Source organism: Pocillopora damicornis, chromosome 10 (genome assembly GCF_964200805.1).
Source record: "Pocillopora damicornis chromosome 10, jaPocDami1.2, whole genome shotgun sequence".
NCBI lineage: Eukaryota > Metazoa > Cnidaria > Anthozoa > Scleractinia > Pocilloporidae > Pocillopora > Pocillopora damicornis.
Window position 1 is genome coordinate 3,043,998 of NC_142679.1, and position 22,905 is coordinate 3,066,902.

General features: G+C 38.4%; 2 protein-coding genes and 1 long non-coding RNA gene across 3 annotated transcripts; 1 reads left to right on the forward strand and 2 right to left on the reverse strand.

Annotated features, from left to right (window-relative positions):
• Positions 1–303: 303 nt before the first annotated feature.
• LOC149038481 (uncharacterized) lies at positions 304–3,610 on the reverse strand. Its single transcript, XM_089184080.1, has 4 exons — positions 2,531–3,610; positions 2,286–2,355; positions 2,053–2,138; positions 304–1,188 (listed from the first exon to the last, which is right to left on the reverse strand). Exons 1-4 carry the CDS (start codon positions 2,750–2,752, stop codon positions 304–306), a joined length of 1,263 nt encoding a protein of 420 aa, XP_089040206.1. The 5' UTR covers positions 2,753–3,610.
• A 9,066-nt stretch (positions 3,611–12,676) lies between these two features.
• On the reverse strand, positions 12,677–15,650 carry LOC149038482 (kelch-like protein 2). Its single transcript, XM_089183858.1, has one exon. It carries the CDS (start codon positions 15,317–15,319, stop codon positions 13,529–13,531), a length of 1,791 nt encoding a protein of 596 aa, XP_089039984.1. The 5' UTR covers positions 15,320–15,650; the 3' UTR covers positions 12,677–13,528.
• An 858-nt stretch (positions 15,651–16,508) lies between these two features.
• LOC149038483 (uncharacterized) lies at positions 16,509–18,308 on the forward strand. The gene is made up of 3 exons (XR_016180462.1): positions 16,509–16,794; positions 17,573–17,654; positions 18,239–18,308. It is a non-coding gene; the product is annotated as an uncharacterized LOC149038483 (long non-coding RNA).
• Positions 18,309–22,905: the final 4,597 nt, after the last annotated feature.

The window sequence follows — 22,905 nt, forward strand, 5'->3', positions numbered from 1 at the left end:
TAGTCACAGGCATTTGTAACAATTTTCTAACAGCCTGTTCTGCTTTGTATTTAACTAACGGAAAGTAACGTTTATAAGAGGAGGCCAGTTCAACAACACATTCACCAAGGATATGCTTGCCAAAGTCAATCAATGTTGCACACTCTTTGCATAATGAAGGCGAAGCATGCTTCCAGTGACAAAACAAAGGCCTGACAGTAATAAAGTCTTCTAAACTGAACACTTCAGGTATTGGTGAAACATAAATGCCCTCAGATATTTTAAAGTTTTTTATTCCTCCTGCTTTAAAATCCATATACACCTTCAGTTTTTCATTTTGGTTTGAGGTCTCAGGCCCTGACACAAAAAATGAACGGATGTGTCACCTTCTTGCATCTCATCAGCATTTCCTTCCACTTCCACCTGCTGCTTATTGGGACCTTTTCCATCTGAGGTATCATCTTCCATGGTTTCATGAACACTGTTGTCTCCTTCATCTTGTAGAGGATATTCTGTGCAATCCTTGGAATGATCTTTAACACTGCTTTTCTCTGTGATACCTTCATTACTATTCTTATCACCTACTGATTGTTTCGCCACACCATGAAAAAGCTTGGTTTGCTTCAAGTCTGGTTCCTGAGCCTGATTTGTACTCGTCTTCTTCATCTTCTTTTGGTACTTCTTTGACTTAACATCAAGTTTTTGGAGCTGAGTGGTTTCTGCTTGTAGCTTCCTCTTCCTCTCCCTTATAGAAGCTATTTCTTTACATTTCTCAGCAGCATGCTCATATTGTTGAGTGGCTGAGTACTTTTCTCTAGATCTTTCTAAAAATCTCATCTGGGAATCCAATCCTTGAAGGTCTTCTTCTATTTCAGCAAGCCTTTTACTTCGCATTTCCTGGGACCGCTTTGGCTTCTTAGGTTCTGATCCTGAATCTGGGTTGGCAACTTTACCAAACGCCTTTGAGCGGGAATTTTTCTTTTTATACTGATACCCATCATCATGGACCTGCTGACGTGCTTGTTCAATCAGTCTTCCTCGATCATTGATTAAAGTTGGATCATCAAGGCAAAGCTTTTGGGAGGCTTGATTCATTGCACTTTGATATGTTGACAGGGTACCACCCTTGAAGATAACACTCTCAGTTTTAATCTTTTCTGGATCCAATTTGACATTGATCATGCTGTTATTCTCCACATTCTGTTCATTCTGAAATTTCAATTAATGGGGCCCTGTCACGATAATTACTCAAATATTCAAGAGTGCAAAAACACATTTATAGCAACGAAAACCTACAAGAAATGGTCTATTTTTAATAAAATAACAGTGCCAGTGCAATGAAGCTAAAAAAATAATTAATATCTTTATGTTAACAGCAGAATTAAATTCAAGCTCTAAACTTGAAAAGTTCAGGCGGGACTTTTCGAATTCAAGTTTTGCCATTTTCACATGAAAAAAAGTAGCTTAATATGAATAACACTTTCACATTCCATCAATATGTGACTTGACATGCTTAATTCAATACAGTAAACACCCGCATATAAGAACACATGATTTTGGAGGTCAGGCTGATCAGGTTCTTATTTATCGGGAGTTTAGTGAAAAATCAGCCTGAAGGTGTTCTTAAATTGTTCTTAAATTTTGTTGTTGAAATCGAGGTGTATTAAGAATAGCACAGTACTGTAAGTCTCCCTTTAAGTATAAACTACGTAGATTATTTTGAAGGGAAAAAAGCTAAAAGAAAATGCAAAGCAGCATCACAGCTGATGAGCTGTGGTTGTCTGGCAGCAGGCCTCTGTGTGATCAGAATTTTTTACTGTCTTATCCACTTTATAAGAACATTTTATATTTCCAGGCTGATTTTGTTCTTATAAAAATGGTGCTTTATTTGCAAAATTTCAGCCTGATGTTCTTAATTCATGTGTTCTTATATGCGGGTGTTTACTGTAGTGGCTCTTGCTCGTAGGGATTGTTTTCTTTTTCAAGCTAAGGATTATTCATCATCATGGGTCTGACAATACTATAAAATGACCCAAGACATTTAATTTGATCATAATTACTAATATCACAAACCTTGGCTTTTGGGCCAACTTGGATTTTCCCATTGTTGATTAGAAGAGTAGCCTGCACCTGTGCCTCTTGTCTTAAGGGATTACCTGCTGAAAAGAACATAGGCAAAACATGTAAGCAAAATACTGGTTTGTTCTTGCTGTCTCTCTGTCTATTTATTTCATTATCACAGTAGCAACTTGTTTAATTAATATATCTTCAAATTAGCTTGAGAGTATAAATAAATTACTACTGACCTGTTGTTGATATAGTACATGTGCTGCTTGGTGTTGCTGTTGCTGGGGTGTCTGGAACCTCTTTATTTGGCTTTTGATAAAGAAAATATCTAGTTTAATCTTTTTAGACAAAAGAAGATTTTTCTTACACATACTAAATTACTCAGGCGTTTTAATAAATTCGAGTGCTAAATTAAAAAGCCAATTAAGTATAAGAACAAAGCAAAAAATAATTTCTTAAAAGAAAAAGATGAAAAACAACTCACCTTCAATATAACCTTTACTCTTGCTTTGTTTTCAAACTTTCCTTCTGGAAAATCAATGTACTCCTGCCAATCCTGGTCAAACTTTTGTAGAAAAATCTCTTCTTTGATATTAAAAGCAGTTTTAATAACATTGATTACTTCATGGTGCTCTCCAGAGCTGGTCAGCACTTTTTTGGAGACTCCAAACTCTACGAGAATCTGTTCATACAAAAGAAAAGACATTGTTGAAAGATAAGGTGGGATATAACGGAATATCAATTGAAACTGACTGAAAGCTTCTCAATTGCAAGCTAATAGTTTTGAGTTTTCGTCAGCGAGTTTCTAGGCACATGTTCAGTGTGACATTGAAACTTTAATAAAAAATAACTCGAAATCATCATCTCCACAAACACTGTGACCTTTGTTTTACAGAGTGGGATAAAAAATACTGCAGTGGAAAACCGATGGAATTGGATTCTTTTTCGTAATTTACTATTTGCTTGAGTTCATTGCGCGGGGGTCGAGAATCAGCAATTCAAACTCAAAGAAAATTTAAAAGAGCTTTTATATTAAGCAAAGAAATTAAAAAAGTAAAATGATTGGAAAGGCTATTTGGCCGTGTGTGTCCTCGCTAGTCGAATATCAAGACCCAAAGCTCAATAAAACAATAACAATTCAACTGATAATGAGTTGGAATATTATTAAAACATGAAATCGGCGCTCGACTTCGAACAAGCAAATATCATTGAAATATCCACTGAAAATCGATGCAAAAAACATACCATCCATCTTTAGAATATTTACTTCATCTTTATCGATTTCAAAACTATAATAAATAACTCTTGAGCTCTCAGTTTAATTAGAAAAAAATATAAATCAACACAATACCTTAATGTCGTCCATCTTGAATCCGCCTAAAGCACATGGGTGCGACTCACTCGCCTCAGTCCTCGCTCGTCCACGAATGTCAAAACCTTACTAATCCCCCACCCCACGGGCAAAACTGATGCAACAAAAAACAACAAATCCCCCACCCCCTCGGACACAAAAAAGTGCCAAAACCCGTAGTTACCCCCATCAATGCCCCATACTTCCCCGGGGTGGGGGGGTGGGGGTTTCAATTGACAGGTGCATAAAAAGATGGGGGAGTATTTCGTGACAGCACAATATCACTTGTTTAACATTTCAGTGTAAACTACTTTTGAGCAGGCGATTTATTTACTTGAAATTGTCGTTTGGAGGGCTCTGGCCGCACTCTTCAAAAGTCCAAGGAAAAAGAGGCTTAATGTGAACTTTGTCAGAGAAAAAAAGAGCGATAGCGAATATTAAACCAAAGTAGCGTGACATCCAAATGTTATGCAAATCATGAATATGAGAAAAGGGGAATCCCCTTATTACTGCGTGCATATTTAACTGCGTGAAGGTAAACAGCTTTATAGAAGCCGCTCGAGGTTTACTCGATGGAATCACAGTCTTCGCCCTTGCTTTGGACAAATCAACATTTTACGTTTGATAAAGTACCAGATAAAATTCAGTGTCAGACGAAGATTTTTGCCTTTGGAAGTGTAATTAAGTGCCGTATTCAGTTATTGTAGGGGTTTAAGACTGTAATGCTTACTGTGTAAAGAAAATCTTACAACGTGCTCTGTATGCGGTAACATGAGTGTTCAAGCGCTATCCGCGGTTCGATGAAGCACATTGTTGCAATGATTTCGTTAGCACATTTGTCTTAACAAAGCCATTTTTCGGGTTTTTATTTTCGAGAGTGTTCATAAGAAGCGAATAAAGGTGCCTCGACTAAAAAATTTCACAGTTTGGACACAGTTCAGGCCTTGCATCGCGTATGACTGTAATTGGTTTGCTGTTCAATTGGCAAAGTTGACAAATTTTTCAAATTTAATAATACCTTCATGCTTTGATTATTTGAAGAAAGGGAACGTGATGAGTGTTTATTGCTTCTGCGAATCGTATTAGTATTTGAGAACAGCTACGAGTTAATTCACACCTGCTGACGGTCGTTTATCTATTTAAAGTATCTGCTCTTATCAGACGACATTTGATTGGCATTTTGCATTTTGCCAAGTCACTGCATAACGCTTGGCGAAGCACTTTCAGTCGCAACCCCATCGTGTGACGTGACCAAAAAACGGCTGCGAATGAGACTACCGTATTTATTCGATTAAACGCCGTGGCGTTAATTAAAGTTTTCGTGATTCGAGTGCGGCGTTTATTTGAGGGCGGCGTTTCATTTAAAATCCAATTTATTATTTGCAAACAATAGTATGGTAACTGACCACTTCAATTAAAAAAAAAAACAGAAACATTTTTTAGAGCTTGTCTAAAAAGTCATTTTTATGTTGTTCTCAATTTCGCAATTTCCATGTGCGTGTCCCGCCTTTCAATGATCAGTTTGGCCATTAAAATGTTATCGGAAGAATTTACGAGAAGGGAGCAAGATTGAAAGTGCTGACAGAGGGTACGGTTACACGTAAGCTACCTCAACGGCCGCCTCAGCCTTGTTTGGATAAAACATATCAATCAGCTTCCCTAAGCAGGGAAAGGGTTATTTTAAAAATGGAGACAGGCCATAACATCATCATTTTCCGTACGCGTTAATTTTATACCTACTCAAACAAAGGTGTAACTTAAGCCCCGCAGGTCATTAGTAAAATAGTTTGGTTGATACTAAGCGTGAGGTAAACTCTTTGGATCAAGCCCGTTATCCGGAATGTTGACGGATCTTTACTGATTTTCTCTATCTTCTGGAGATAAGACTGCTTTGTGTGGCTCTCAAAAGAAGTAGCATATTTCGATAGTTCCGATACAGAAATTTATCGTTATTGAGAAGCGAAATTTGTTACCGGAAAATATAAAAACTACGGAAATAGTCTCACGTTACATCAGCATATCATTTATCAGCATATTTGCATATGACATCACGCGTTCAGGATAGTATCACCTGTCCAGCTTCGGGCGTTACGTACGGCGAGACGAATTCAGGAGAAATGGCTTTTTTCTCCGATCAATTTTTGCGCAATGTATTGTTCTTCGTTGTTGGTGGAGTTTCCTCGGTAGCGATTTTAAAGATCTGGGAGAAGAGAGAATCAGTGTTGAGAGAAATCAGGAGACGATTTGATTCAAACGAAACCCGGCAGCCAGAAGAACACGAAGAGAGGTTTGACTGAGAAGGTAAGAGTTCTGTAAGATATGGGAGTATGTTATCAAAGTCTGACAGAATAATTGTTATCTCCGAAAATCTTTATGATACGCGCAAACAGTGACTTCTTCGACAGCGACACGGAAAATGTTTTATAATTTTTTACTTTTTTTACAATTCATCGCGGTAAATTTTTATCACTTTGCTACAGTGGCGCGACGAAGTAAAACAACAATCAGACGCGGGATCGCGCGCGTTTTTCTCTCGCGCTACTTTACGTGAATGTTCCGAATGAATATTCAGAGTGATCATTAAGCTGTGGTAAAAAAAGGCACGTCTTCTTTCTTGTCGCTGAAGGCTGATAATTTGTTTCTCGTCTCAGAAGCTCGCGTTTCATGCGGAAGACTTGAAGACAGAATATTTAGACATTTTAACCTTTTAAAAATCTATTTCTGGATATCGGTTTCGAGCTTTGTGATTTGGTGAGATCAAAACCGAAAAGAAAGCAAATTTGGCCGAGAGATACTGGAAGCAAGTAGAACCTGATTTTTTTTTTGTGGCAGCCCTGTTGTAATGTGATAGTAAGCTGAAACAAAATTCGCTGATAAAGACTGGACGTAAAATACTATAAAAAAATATTCATTTATTTCAAATATTCAAAAGGCATGTCCTCGACATTCTAGAAGAGTACAGCGGATTCTTTCCAGCACAAATTCTTTGTAACGCTTTGGTCCTTCCACCAAGAGCGTCGCAGGAATAAAAGCTCCTACTCCAGCCTGTTTGTATCTGGAGAACTTCTGGGTAGAGCTTGGTCTCGATGTTTCTGTCGGTTCTCCCTTTATTTCCCTATTTCGGGTTACAAGAAAACCAATTAAATAAGGTTGAACCAAATAGCGCGCACTGATAACAAAAGAAAAGGAATCGGGATAATTTTTATTTCTCTCCAGTATGAATTGAGGAAAGACAATATCTTGCTTCTCTCCGATTTTTAAATAGGCATGTATCAATTTCAGTCCATCACGCCTTTACAAAAAAGTAACAGTAAAGCAAGAAAACGGTAACTTACCCTTAAATCCTGGTTATTTTGCCACATCGGAGCAAACCATGCAGGGGTATGTTTAGGAAATGCTGAACCCTGCCGAACTGCTGCCCTTTGACATCCTCTAAAGTGTATGTCTTTCTCTGCGATTTGCTGAAAATCTGGATTTCTCGTAGATCCTCTGGAATGCGTTCCATTTCTCGTAGAAGAAGACAAGCCAGTGCATGCAGTCATACGTGTTGTCGTCTTCACTTTGAAGAACATGCGGTGTTCCACGTGGAACTTTGATCTTGAAATGATGATACCTAGAAAATAAACGCCAATAAACACATGAGTGGGATAAAATAAAAGCAAGTAGTCACAATATATTTTAAGACGAATACACATGATCGAATTCAATGCAAGAGAATCATACAAGGTATTTTACGCGCTGTTGATCGATTCGAGGGAGAATCTAGGTCTCAGGACACTACAAATTCGGTCCTATAGCTTTTAGTCAGCAATGATATATCCGTTACACTTACTCTTTGATTTGAACACTATGTATAGAAATTTTGTATAGGTCCATCACTGCAAAATGTGAAAGCACGTGCGGTGTTTTTAAACGAGTTTCGTAATTACAGTCAAGTCCCTCGTGATTGTAGACGAAAATTTCACTCTCATCAGTTCGTGTAGTTAAACCACAACCTTTGTCTCCGGAATGCTGTCAATAAACGCACTTTGGCAAGGCTCTCCACCAATGTGATTTCTTTATTTTCATCTTCATGCCGCTCTTATCGCACATTTCCCCGATACGATACCTGAAGATGTGAGAGCCCAATGAACAAATACCTCTTTGTTTTATGTTTGCCCGAAGGAGAACTTACTCGCTGGATAACCACGTTTATGCGTAAGATCCGTGATTTCCTGGAATTATTTTTTAGTGTGCAACCGCGAACTCTATATAGAAATCGCTTGCACCCCGAGCAGATTGAGGATGGATGAATCTCTCTGCTGTCAAGATCGACATTGATTCGAAATTTCATCCAGAGCTCCGATTTAAAAGATTCTTTATTTGCAGCACTGACCCCGCGCCGCGGCAGATTTGTGCCACAAAGACGACAAAGTGTCTCGAGATATTGAATGTGTTCATCTATGCTATTGGCCTGATCTGAAATTCACAATGTAGACTTATATTATAAAGGTCCGTTAAATAATTGTCCTTTTACTTTAAATTGCCCGGCCACAACGTCTGGTTAAAATTTATGGTTTACACGATACTCCGATGGATCAGAACAAAGGAATATGCTTGGTAATTTGCACACTAACAAACTTTCCACATCCTTGCACTCAAGCAAAAACCTCGTGCACTCGATTGGAATTTTGACAAATTGGAAGCAAATTTATTCTAGTTTTTTAAAAGATTTTTTCTAGGAATTAAAAAAAATGTTGCATACCTGAAAACCTCAACTAAAGAGGGGTTATTCCTCGATCGAACCCTTCGCCACATGCACCTCCACCCTACTTTTCATCTGAATTTTCCTCTCTCGTCATCGCGACCGCCATCAACTACTTTCTTGTTGTGTGTAATTGCTTGTCTTCTGTAATTTTGCAAGTTTTCGTAGGATATGGCTCGGGAACAAAGTCGCTAGGGCTCGAATAAAGTAATGAATGAGTTTCCTCGAGGTCCCACTACGACATCCATATTGGTGACGTCATCAAGTATCCAGAAATGGTTATGACCCGGACTGTATGAAAACGAGTCACATAGGACTCCTATGTGACTCGTTTTCATAGGAGGCCCTTGTTATAATGTTCTTTTTATTTTTTTAAAAGGTCACGACATTTCATTTAGTTCATAATGCCTCCTTTTAAACCATATCAATTTGATATTGCGATCAAGTCTAAATATATGATTTAACCCCGTAAACTGAACCCTTGCGATCTTGTTAACAATACTTTGCCTCGTTATGCTGAAGGGAATCGACGGGAATCAAACCCGGAAGTAGAGGTCACTCGAGGACAAGTGATTGTTTGTGGGTGTTTGAAATACCTGAATCTGGATTAAATTGAGCATTAATAAATTTAAATCTAAATTTTTATTGTCAGTTAAGAGTTTTAAAAAAATAGAACCGAAAAAGGTTTATGAATTTGTACCACCCGAGAGTTAAGGTGAAGCGGGCGACATACAGCATTAAAGCAGATTCACTCAACACTAGAAAGTTTCTCACGGTGATCTGTTATTGAATTGTCTCATCCGAAATAAAAAGGTAGAATTGATTTCAGTTTCTGGGGTGGATTGTAGTGACAAGCTTATAGACTTTCCAAGAATGTTATTTTAAACACATTTAGACGAGGCTGTTTGAGTCTTTCAACAGTTCTAAAAACTGAAGACATCATATTAATAAATACAATTGCCTTACATTCTTCCGTCGTGTGGCTTGAAGGAAAAATGTGATGATGCAAACGTTGGCTGGCTATATCAAAAAGGTGTTATTGAAAATCTCCACTGGCGCTCACGAATTTATCTGTAATATTTGTTCACGCTTAGTGAAAACCCAGGAGCTGAAATATTGTAAATGATTTTATGGTCACCACGATGATTGAATTTTTGAGTAACACATGCTGCTTTGTTAGTCTTTAAATCATTTCCGAGTCTCGTAGATCAATGTAGTGAAAATTCTGTACAGTTGTACGGTAAAGAAAAGGAAAAACGGTTCTCATTTTTTCGTACAAATAACACAATCAGCACCGTATTGTACACCTGTTCCTTTTTCTAAAAGACCTTATGCAAACTCTTCGTAACCTACGATTTGTTTCAATTGAATGATCTTTAACAGTGTCTTGCGATGATTCAAACAACTGTTGAAATTCTTATTTTGATAGCTCACGGCAGACTGTATTAACATAAGAACAGCGGGCCACAATGCTTAAGTTACTTTACGTTATGTTAATACACAACACAGCTGTGTTAAATTTAAATTTCAGATTTCCACTCCTCAAAATACCCACGTGAAACGAGAAGGTAATGACACTGACAGTCAAGATCTCTAACCTACATGTTTTTACATAGTTAATGCATAGCTACAGAGTAACCAGATAGCAATTGAAGGACAGAGAAGTTAAAAATGTCAATGTTAAACAATGCCTATATTTTTTAATTCTTCAGACATGATAACCTCTCGAGAAATCAGGGAAGCTATTGTGTAATGGTCTGATCCAGTCGACGTCTTTTGTTGTATGCTGTGCTGTAAAGGCTTTTAGAACTGTATATATTAAAAGTCACAAATGGGTACGGCAGTTCATTAATGCGTCCTAGCCTGTCGTCATTGCTTAGCCTCGCCGAATTATATAGTACAGAGCAAAAATAATTGTTGTATTTGTGATAGTGACCGTAGGAAAAGTGGGTTTGCAATTTGTTTACATGATAATATGTAATAAGAATATAATGTCAATCAGCTCCTTTTTTGCCGATACCGTTTCTGCAGTCGTCAGTTTTTAGCGTCCCTGCTATGTATTGAATGTTGTAGTCGTACTGATGTACGAAACAAAATAAAAAATTAAAAAGGAACCGTTATTTACTTGCGTGATTCTTTTTTAGTGTCGAGGGGACCCAAGAAAGATCGCTCAGCCACTTCAATGTCTATTTTAAGAACAGTGTTTCGTCCTGATGGCTTATCGTTCGTCAGTCCAATCTAGAATGTTTTGATTACAAACCCTGAAAAACACTACAGCGAAATTTCGTGGCGTGACATCCAATAAAACAATTATGTCATCGCGCAAATTAGTTGTTGTTTTTGAGAGGGGAATCCCTCTCAAACACAGCACGTACATTTCTTAGTAATGACTGATGAACATTTTTTGACGGCCATGCTGGCACGTAATTTTAGTATCAGGCATCGTGTGTGCAAGTTTAATTACTAAGAATTTTATTTCAATCATCGTGTGAGTCTGACGAGTTACCGAGGAGTATCTATAATATCTTATCAAAAGCGATTGAAAAATTTGATAAAAATCTAGGAAGACGTTGCAATATACATTAAAAGGATTACTCCTCACTGAATCTGGAGTCGTTGGTTGAATTACCTGCAAAGGGAGACGCTTTGTTATTATTTGATTAGACGTTTACCCCACGCTTGGGTGCGATTGCCGAAATGACCGTACGGCTAATTAAAAAAAAGAGATTTTAGAAGAACGTGGTCTCCGTGATTTGACGTTCAGTAAGCACAAAAGGTTGTGGATCCTTCCCGACTGAAACGATCTCTTTTCCCGCCAAAGAAGGGTAAAGTGTGATCATTATGTAATAAAACGTATCAGTGCTCTGTCAGAATTAAACGTCGTTCTAGTAGGTATATATTAAAACATAAAACTGATGCATCATGGCCAGAGTTAGTGAATTATTGGAAACACGTCACTGTTTGGAAACACGTCACTGTTTGGAAAAGTCGATATCGAGACAATCATTTAATACGACCTCAAATTCATTTTGCCACACGTGTTAATTTTTACGACTGAGACGCGGTTTCTTTTCAAAGGAACACTATTCGTTACATTTGATTATGTAAACTGTATTCAAACGTTGACACAGAATCGCTTAACGACGTTCTCATAGCGACATGCTAAATCGAGCCAGTTTGAAGCACAATAATGTGTTTAAGCAGCCATGTTATCATGCTTTACTATTAGAACGAATAGTTTACGTTTTCCCACCGTCCCTACTTCTTCAACCGGAAACTTTTGGTTTTGTAGTTCAAGAATTTTTCAAGTGCCGTAATATCAGATGCAACCGGAAGCCTGTAACAGGATGCAAATAAACCTTGATACAGTGCTTTTTTCCTCAGCTCTGTTCCATCATTATAGTAAAATACTGAACATTTCACTAAAAGTAATGATCAATGACTGGTTAATACTGGGAAATATTATCGTTTATCAGAGATTATTCCTAAGCTCTCGGTCTTTCCAACGTATAAATCAAAAATTATTTTTCAAATTCTGATTTGTTTGTGTTGAAGTCGCGGTTTTGCTCCCATTCATCAAAATTTAAAATTTTGAACTTGAGTTCAAGTCATAACAGTCTTAAAAATGTGATATATAAGTCTTTGCATTCGCGTGGTTTGTATTCAGTAAGAAGACCGGGCCGACGACCGGTCACGAAATACACATGTTAAACAATTTCATTTCTAATGCTGTGAAGTTGGACATGAATTTAAAAACCTTAAAATAAAAGGAAAAACTATAATGGAACTTTCTTCCGTGTTTCTTTATGTTGTGTAACATGGTTGTGTTACAAACGTGTATACTGAGCTAGTGTACCGTACAAGTGACTTGGTAGAGCTGAGAGATTATTTATGTACAACTTTGCCGACGAATTTCTATTAGTTCATATCTAGGAATCAAAAATATTTGTTTGCCAACGTATTATTTCGATTTTTAGAGCATCCCTCATTTTCTGGTGGGAATATAGACTCCATTTCCACTTTCCGCCTGAATATAATATATATAAAAAAAGAAATTATATCTCTCTCCTTATCCCTCTTCATCAGGTGATAGGATTGACGGTCTCACCTAACGGAAGATGACGCAGATTGGTTGATCAATGGACTGTTTAGTTCTGATTAGCTTATGTAAATGTTTCTTTAATCAACTATTGTTTGATTTTTGGAATAGTGTAAACGTTGTGTCTTATGAGACTGTAGAGGTAGTGGCGTCACAATTCTTAGATATTTGTTAAGTTCTTTTGAATTTTGTATCTCTAAACTCAACTTTAAGTAAGAAATAATCGTTGGTCGTTGGTTAAGAGCTTTGAAACTGTTGTGTGAAACAAATTATGTCAATATTGTCATTCGCATTAAACGACCCGTAACATAAAGAAGAAGTTTATATTCCGCCATCAGTGTACTTTTCTTGAGTGATATGTTGTTATTCAATTTTCAATCAAACCGAAGAAACGATAGCAGTTTCAGGGTTTGATTACAATGGAAATAAATCTCACTGACAGTCAAACAAGTTTATTTTAATCAAAAATGGTAAACTCTAACAGTTTCATTAATAGTCAAAAAATGAAAATTGCGTGATCTTTTTCTAGTCGCGTGACTTAAAAAAGATCTCAGCCATGAATGTAAATGTGCGATGGTTAAGTCAAAAGGTGATTTCAAGCATTCTTTACGCTCGTCAATTTATCTCGGGAATTTGTTTACGTTCAGCGACAACCTCCAGATGGTTTTAAGGTAACTGATCTTATATATAAATTTATGATACATTCTACTTGCGATTTTGAACCATTTCCACATCTTCTCGATCATAATTGTGAACAAACTATCAGACCTTTCAATGATCACGGTTTTTGTTTCATGAACAAAGTCATTTGTTTTGACGAAGGGCTACTGCTCGAAACGTCAGCTTCAGAAACTACCGACCGTACCCAATTTACATTATCACTTCAGATTATAAAACCCACTTATCGTGTAATACCCCTCACCGACGCAGTACCACAGTTTCTTTAGAGACTTACTCCTTCTATACTAAAACAAACTTTTGGAAATAAATGAGATCCTGTTCCTTTTAACTAATACGTTAGACAAGCCCTCTCAATTCGATTAAAACGTAAACAGATTTGCCAAATTGAGTGACAGTTCGCAAATACAAATGTTTTCATCTCATAATTGAAATGTAAATACGTTTCGAGGGAAAGCTTTCCATTCATCTAGACAGAACTTTTTTCCCGTGAAAACATCCTTTCCTGAGTTTATGCCAGCAGGCAGGCTGCAATGGCTTTTAAAAGTTATGGCTGGTAGAAGTTCGCATTAAAACCCGCAAGGGTAACTGTCATACGGACTCAACATACCTAACTACTTTGGGGAAGAGTTGTAACTTTGTTCACAGACTGTAGTAGATCTTTAAACATGCTTACTGGGCATCCTCTGAAGTATGTCTCATTATATGGCATAGAATGAGCATCAAGCCAGGTATTTGACTTGATATCGTAACACTCCACCATACGAGAATTCTGCCGATCGACACTTTGACTTCCGGTTCCGCCAAATAAGTATACCTTATCTCGTAAAAGGACTGCACTTCCGTGAAATCTGGGAACTTGTAAGGGAGCGATTGATTGCCATTCGTTCAAAGTAATATCATAAACCTCGCAACTTACGAGGGCATTTAAAGAATATGGGTCAACAGTACCTCCAAAGAGGTAAATCTTTTTTTCAAGGCATACTCCACAAGCGCACCCGCGCTGTTCGCCTATCGGAGCCATTTGTGTCCATACGTTCAACTTTGGATCATAACGATCCACATCAGAGAGGAAACCATCGTCGGCCAAGCCACCAATGCAGTACAAATAGTGAGTGTCTGACACGAGACAAACAGAGGACTTGCGTCTCTTTAGAGGTGCAATAACAGTCCAAGAGTTTGTCGAGGGGTTGTACCTCTGCGCAATGTCACAACGCCTACCACCGTGCTCGCTGCTGAACGCAATCCCGCCAGTGACGTACAGCAGCCCTTGTAAGGTAGCTGCACCCATTAATGTCACTCTCTGAGGCAGTGGTGCTACAAAGCCCCATGAGTTTGTGCGCGGGTCATATCGTTCTACGCTGTTGTAGACCGAGTCTTCTCCTTTACCACCGATGGCATAAACATATCCCCGGCAGGAAGCCAAACCATGGCGAAACCGTCTGTTGAGCATGGGTGCCAACTCGTACCAGGTTTTCGTAGCCGGAACATAACACACAGTCAAGTTGCGAATGCGTTCATCTGGCGACAGGCCACCGCATGTGATGATTGCATCTTCATGAGTCTGAAGACAAGTTCTTGGTTTTTGTCGGGAGATCTGTTGTCCAGAGAACAAGGCACGCCAGCGAATTTCGTCTATTAATATTTCCTTACACTCGCCATTTGCCTGCACTAGTTCATGGCACATAAGCTTTGTGTACAAATATTGATCGGATATGCTGCTCAGTCGAACGAGTCTAAACAGCTCCGCAAAATGTTGCTCCTTCTCGTCTTGATTTTGCGCGATCCATTCTAGAATGAATTCAAAGACTTCTTCTTCGGTTCCAGTTACTAAGTCGTCGCTTGAAATAAGATCCTTTATTTGATGACAGGAAATTTGCACGAATTCCTTGGACTTGCCGACCGTCGCGAAGTTCTGCTTGACTAATTCGCCAGCGTATGTTTTCAATTCCTTGCAATCGTATTTCTCGGCATATAGAAAGGTAGCAACGCAATTTGTGGCCGACATATGCCGCTCCTTAAACTTGCAAGCGATGTTTTTTAGACGGGGAAGTAGTAAGTAGTTCGCGGATGCGATCAGATCATCGACATTCGCCTCGCTCATTTGAACCTCTCCCGTGTAAAGGTAAGACAAGAGCTCATTCATCACCGAAACTGGAATTCCTTCGATATTTACGATTGACGCCGATTTTTCTTTCATATCGTTGGTAAATAAACCATGAAAGAATTGGCTACTGGCTGCCAAAACACATCGGTGAGCGGGGAATGTTTGTCCTTCCACTCGCATAGTAACATCTGTCAATTCACCTTCTTTGCGGGCATTGTCGAGTAACCGCATCATATCCCAGCAGTACGGACTCTTAGCTGTGTTGCGTGGTTCTTTTGAGGCGTTTTCGGCCATGTTTCCGTAGGAGAGACGCTTATTTGCTCGACTACGAGTCTTTCTGACGAGAGATCACAATGCACCGTTGACAAAGTGGATTATGTATTCGTTGAGGTCCAAACCAGCGCGTGACATAATTTAGTGTCATTGATATGCATGCTTAATTTATACTGAATCTGATAGGTCAGGAAAAATAGTTTGTTTTGTTTAGATTAGTGTTAAGCTAGGACAATATAAATGGAACAATGATGTCGTTAAAATATTTGTATTCCGGAAGGGTATGTAATATGAAGAATTCCACTCAGAATCTAATCTAGTAAAATAACATATTTTGCTTCGATCGGAGGAATAAAACTAAATAAAACTGAGAATAAGGAACAAAAATACACCGTTTCGAAGCCATTTTAACTGGCGGTTGTAGTTTTGAGGTAAGATGCAAAAAAGGCGACAGAAGATAAAAGACCTTATAAGAATTGATTCATACTTTCATGTACACAGTAGGATCAGATAAATCACGAGCGTTATGCTTTTAAGCGTCACCACTAAAAACACGGTATTATGCCCAAAATTATGCCCAAAGTTTTTATTAGGCTCAATAAGGAGACTATATTCTCTTGGCTCAATTTAATACACCCCTCTACCCCCATTCCCCCCTCCCCCCCCCCCCCTACCTCCCTTATTTCTACCTTCAACGAGGTAAAACTTGCTAGGAATAAAAGGCATACTGAAGTTCAGAAAATAATATTTTGTTCGTGATCAATGCTCAAAAGTGCAAGCGAGAAAAGCAGGCTATTGACCTGTTAAACAATACTCGGGCTGCAGAATTTATCTCTTGCAAAACTGAAACTTCAAGGGAATTTCTAAGAATTTATTCACTCTGCTGGCATCATGCTCGATGCTCTGACTGTGGCATTATTCATAAAATCATACTAGTACAATTAGACCCTAGTACTCATGCAATTCGTGGCACTGATTTTGAGAGGTCTCTGCGCAATTATGGGTATTTTCAGGTCAGTACTTCTGGAATGCTATTTATTTGTGTATAACATTTTCAAACTTTCTTACGACACAAGGATCTTAGACCTCCGGGATAAAAATATCACCGCCAGAAAAGAAACATTTTGCCCTACTCCACACGGTGTCATTTTGGGTACTAATTGCGAGGCACGCGGAAAGTTCGAATTGAATTGCAAATATACTGCCGACGTTAAATATTCATCTTAGTGGTGCAAGGATCTTTACACGTGGAGCTCGGACCTACGCTAGCTTACTGCTGGCTTTAAAGCCTCAAATTGCAGTTTTTCGGTCAGACAACGCTTCTTTAAACTTTTCCTAAGCAGGAAGAATATCTGAAAGCGAAAGTTAAATTGTTTGGTGACCTGTATGTTAATCTTTGGTGTGTAACGGTCCTCGCTCGCGGGTTGCAGTCAGCGACGACAAGTCAACAAATTTAAACCACGAGAAGACAGAAGTTTAGACTTTTTTGAACTCATGTGAGTTATTTATCTTCTTCTACTGTTCACAAAAAGCCACTTACAATCACGGTGTGTTTTGAGGGAGCATCAGCTCCTCTTTCCAATAATGTTGTTTACATACGAAATGGAGGAATTCTTATGCGTTAGGCGAATTCGAGTTAGACACAGTCGAGGGTTTTGCACAACTTTCGGTTTCCAACTTTAAGACGTTTGGTTATGATCATGATTATTGATATCGTCAAAAAGCGGCACGCAATCACACTTCCAATAACCGGAAGTTAGAATCAGCCAGTTGCAGACCATCAAGATCCCGTTGAACAAGAGCAGTGTTTCAACTTCCGTCTTTTGCCCGGAGGCCAATCAAGTTAGAATCAGCCAATCAAGATACTCCAAATAAATAGCGCGTATTAAGTGAAGTCATCAAGATCCTGTTTAACAGCAGCATTGTTTGGACTTCCGTCTTTTGCCCGGAGGCCAATCAAATTAGAATCAGCCAATCAAGATAATCCAAATAAATAGCGCGTATCAAGTAAAGTCATCAAGATTCTGTTAGACAGAAGCAGTGTTTGAACTTGCATCTGTTGCCCGGAGGCCAATCAAGTTAGAATCAGCCAATCAAGATACTCTACTACTATAAATAGCGCGTATCAAGTGAAGTGTAACAGTGGCTGTACACACTGCGATACACGAAGGTGAAAAGATGTGTGTGTCTCAAGATATTTGGATGTATGTCTTGTCCGCTGCTATCGGCGGCATAATATCATTTTTGGTGTTAAAATTTTGCAATTCGCCTCAGAATGAAGCAACAAGGAGGCCCAAGGTGCCAGTGGAACACGATGAAAGACAGGAATAGGAGACGATACCTACTTTATATCAAGGTGAGTGGAAGCGCTTTGTAGAGACGAAACGGAAGAAAGAAAAATTGATAAATTGCCGAATTCTAGTGTGTGACTAATCTACCATGGTGCACACTGCCCTGAACCTCCTGGCGTCAATCATATAGGTGTTTTGTAGACTAGTTAGTAATTTGGCCGGCCAAACATTTGCGGCGCGGGCACGAGTAGAGTTAAGTGTGATTCCTTAAGATGTGAACTGGTTACCTTAAAGCCCCGCGCGGAATCAAACCCATTTGTCTCTGAACATGTTCCACAGTTTCCTGATTATGAGATATCTTTTTTTGAAAATCTGTTCTCTAAATCAACTAAAAAGTCGAAATTTTTATGAAAACGAGTCACGCACGAGGTCCTGAGAGAAGAAGATCAAAAAATAACTTAGGCTTAAAGTTTGTTTCAGGAGGAACACCTTAATTTTATTCATGCATTGATTAGTTACGCCATGTAGTGATGAGTTAGTTAGCATTTAAACATCATTTCCGCTTTGGTTCAGGTGGGACAGCTTAATTTTATCCATGTTTTGATTAGTTACGCCGTCAAAAGAGACTTACGGAAACTTTTGTTTACAGGAATTTACCATTCGATCATGGACTTACAACAGAGGAATGAACAGAATTTTTGGTGGCTGAATTGTGTTATACTGTATTACGCATTCTGTTTTAAAAGAAGTCTAAATATATGACTCAATGATATGTAGATATCCTTTAAATCGTGTAAACAATGTTTCTCATTAAGCTGTAGAATCAAGAAAGCAAATACAAAGCAAACAACAAAGCAAGTACATCAGGCATAAAATTATTCAGTCTTTTTCAGTTATTCTTCCTTTAATGAAAATTGTTTTAAAAAAATTGTATTTGTAGTTTGCACCGCCATATTTTATCACTGAATAAATTATAGTCTTTGTTCAGTCCACATGATTTTCGTTCGTTCACATGGTTTTCAGTTAAAGTGGAGAGGGATCAGTACAAGGGGGGTGGGAGTGGGGGGGGGGCTAAAGAAACTTGACTGCCAATGAGGGGTGGGGGAAAATAAGTTTATCAGACGGCCCTATGGGGGAATTAGGAAAATTAGGAAAATTTCATCGTGTCACGAACAAAATCCGCCCCCTTCCCCCCTGCCAGGCAATAAGTAAAACCCCCTGGTTGTTCGTCACAGACGACGATAGACAACCGTTGGTTATAATTTTAATGGGGCACCGTTAATGAAGTTGGTGGAATCCTCACTTCCCTCATTCCCACGATTACACTCAAAGGTTGAAGATTAATTATTATAGGTACATATGTATTATATGTACCTGCTTTAAATACAACTTTTGCAATTTGTATTCGGAGTTGTGATCAGCGCCCAGCTACGCCGCGTGGAGCAAGCGAGTAAAGAGCTCACAGAATTATTTCAGTCGTAATCATATCATGTGATGTGACGTGACCGGAAACGGCTACGGATGCGACTATGCATTCCTTAGACTGAATATTAATTGAGGAAGTGAAATTCCTTTCGAAGCCTCATTGCCTTTTAGGCTTTCCCCTAAAAAAACATTAGGTTTAGAAATCCATTGCTTCACAAGAATCAAGTTTTTAGAATAAATTATATTATTGATGCTGCTTTTTGAGGCCGTCTTTCGGGAATATATTTATCGTTATTAAATAGAATTTTTGTTCTGTAGATGCTTGGGGCTTTCTGTTAAAAGGGAATTAGATTCAATGACACGAATGAAGTAACGCCACATGATCCTTTAGCATTAATTGCTCACAAGCCCCATTCAACTGACAGATCAGTTGATTCTTTTGCCTTTTTTTGTATCTATTTATTTATGTGATTTCCGAGACACAAGTTGGCATGTTTCTATTGTGCAATCCGTTATTTAACTAAGGAGAGGGAAGAGTGCTCGTTTCATGTCATGGTTTTGTTTATCAAGGTACACAGTTAATTATGGAGCGAAAAGTAGAAGTTGTGAGCGATTAGTGTTTGGAATTCAATACAGCACAGGCAAATGTAGAACAAATAATTTGATTTTCCTGACTTGTATTAACAGATCATCGCAATCCTGTTAAGTTCATCCAGTACAAGTAAACTTAGTAAATAAAAAACACAAGATCTCCGAAAAGAAGCGGAAGGGGAATCTCTTGACTGACTGCGAACGAATGCGGCGAACCACTAGATAAGACAGCCTCTATGCCTTGAGATCGGGACACGTAATACGATTTAACTTAACATAACTAAAGACTACAAACTTCTTCCACGAATGCAGCCTGAACCATGTTCATTGTGATCGAATCACGGCGTTATATTGTATATAAAGACGTCATATAACCAAAGGCTACAAACCTCGGGCTTTTAGAAACGACTTGTTATTTGTTTGAGGAACTGTTAAATTCAAGCCCTTTTATTCAAACTCTGCTTGAAGGCGTTTAATGAAAGTCAAGATTGGGTAACGTGGCGTGACATTTAAAAAAAAACCGCAATTCTTATATCTATATCTAAAAAATCCTGGCCCCTTCGCTTGAGTCCTTGCGTCCTGCTCGACCATTTCAATTTCTTTGTCGGAGATGTTTATCTCAATTTCTGAACACTTGAATAAAAGCTCAGGATAATTTAGATCCTCCTGGTTGGGCCCGTAGAGATCTGTTGATACTGGTTTGTTGCGACTTTTGCTTATGTTTCACATTTCAGAGGGGCATGAATATATTTGCATATGTACGTCGTAAAAAGAAACACCCACACTACAGAGTTACATATTTTGTCAGAGGCACCCACTCAAGTTTACACGTATACTTCATTTTAGTCTGACCTCGCAGGTCAGTCAAATAGGCAATTAGTTTGGTTGGTACTGAGCGTGTTTTACCTAGTAAAGCTTGTGGTGCGATTTACCTATAACAAGACGAATTCACAAGAAATGGCTTTTTTCTCTGATCAGTTTTGGCGTGGTGTATTGTTCTTCGCTGTTGGTGGAGTTTCCTCGGTAGCGATTTTAAAGATCTAGGAAAATAGAGATTCAGTGCTGAGAGAAATCAGGAAACAATTTGATACAAACGAAACCCGGCAGCCAGAAGAACACGACGAGAGGTTTGATTGAGAAGGTAAGAGTTCTGTAAGCTATGAGAATATTTCATCAAAGTCTGACAGATTAATGGTTATCTCCGAAAAGCTTTGTGATGCGTGTAAACCGTGACTTTTTCGACAGCGAAGGGGAAACCCTTTCCTCCGCGCAAACAGTCCCAGCTGATCGAGTTGAGCAGACGTTATCTTTAATATCATTTTTCTGTTCTTTCTTTTTACTCTCAAAAAGCTAGTTATTTTTCCGATTGTAGTGTGCGCGACTTACTCGGCCGGGACGGAAACTAAGCGGCAAAAAATGCGGTCGAATATAATCTTAAGTAATCAGCATCTCACTATGTAAAAAAATAGTCTTGACCAATTAAAGGACGATTTCAAACTTCGCGCACTTCTGCTTGCTCTTCAAAATCCACACGTGAGTGGTGAAGGAAGTGACACAGACAGTGAAGACCCACATATTTTCTCTGTTTTTACATGGTTAGCTAAAGAGTGAACAGATAGCAATTATAGGACAGAGAAGTTAAAAATGTAAATCTTAAAAATGACCTGTTTTTTTTTAATTTTTTCAGATATGACAATCTCCCGAGAAATCAGGGAAGCTATTTTGTAATGGTCTGATTTAGTCGACGTCTTCTGTTGTATGCTGTGCTGTGAAGGCTTTTAGAACTGTATATACTGAATGTCAAATATGGGTACGGCAGTTCATAAATGCGCCCTAGCCTGTCCATTGCTTAGCCTCGCCGAATTATGTAATGCAGATCAATAATAATTGTTGTATTTATGATAATGACCATAGGACAAGTGGGTTTGCAATTTGTTTACATGATAATATATAATAAGAATATTATGTCAATGAGTTCCTTTTTGCCGATACCGCTTTTGTAGCAGTCAGTTTTTAGCGTTCCTGCTATGTATTGAATGTTGCAGCCTTATTAATGAATGTAATATATAAAATAAAAGATTAAAAAGACACCATTATTTACTTGCGTCATTTGTTTTTAATGTCGAAGAAACCCAGGAACGATCGTGCAGCAACTTTAATGTCTATTTTAACACTTTCGTCTTGAGGGTTTATTGTCCGTCAGTCCATTCTAGAATGGCTGATTATAAACCCTAATAGACACAACAGCATAATTTCGTGGACGAGAAAACACTAGAAGGAACATGATTGCATTAAAAAAAAAAAAGTGACATCCAGAACTTTACCATTCGATCGAATAGTTTACAGTTTCCCATTGCGTTTATTTCTTCAACCGGAACTTTTATTTTAAACTTTATTGCTTGCACGATTTGTTTTATTTTAAACTTTATTGCTTGCACGATTTGTTTTTAATGTCGAAGAATAACCCAAGAACAATCGCACAGCCACTTTAATGTTTTATTTAAGAACAGTGTTTTGTCCTGATGGTTTATTGTCTGTCAGTCCAATCTATATTGGTTGGGTTTTGGGAAAACCTCGAAAAACGCAGCGGCCTCATTTCGTGGACGAGAAAATTCTGGAAGGAACATGATTGCTTTAAAAATGGCGTGACATCCAGTAAAACAATGATGTCATCGTGCAAATTAGTTGCTGTTTTTGAGAGGGGAATCTCTCTCAAACACAGCACGCATATTTTTCGCAAATTAGGTGCGCGACGTTGTATATCGTCGTGGAGGATGTTTTGTAACGTAATTCCGCACTTTTGGTAATGACCGATCAACATTTGTCGACAGCTATGCTGGCAGATATATTTAGTATCAGGCATCGTGTGTGTGTAAGTGTAATTATTAAGTATTGTATTTCAATCATCGCGTGAGTGTGACGAGTTTCTAAGGATTATCTAGAACATCTTATCAAAAGCGACTGTAAAATTTGATAAAAGTTAGGAAGACGCAGCAATATACATTGGATAACTCCTCACTGAATCTGAAGTTGTTATTTGACTTGCCTGCAGAGGGAAATGCTTTCTTATTGTTTTTCAGGCGTTTAACCCACGCTTGGGTGCGATAGCCGAAATGGCCGTAACGGCTAATTAATTAAAAAAGAGAATTTAGAAGATCATGGTTTCCGTAATTCCTTCCCGACAGAAATGATCTCTTTTCCCGCCAAAAAAGAGTAAAGTTTAATAGTTATGTAATGAAACTTCTCCTCTGTTTGACAGAATTTAACGTCGTTCTAGGAAGTATATATTTCCAACATCTA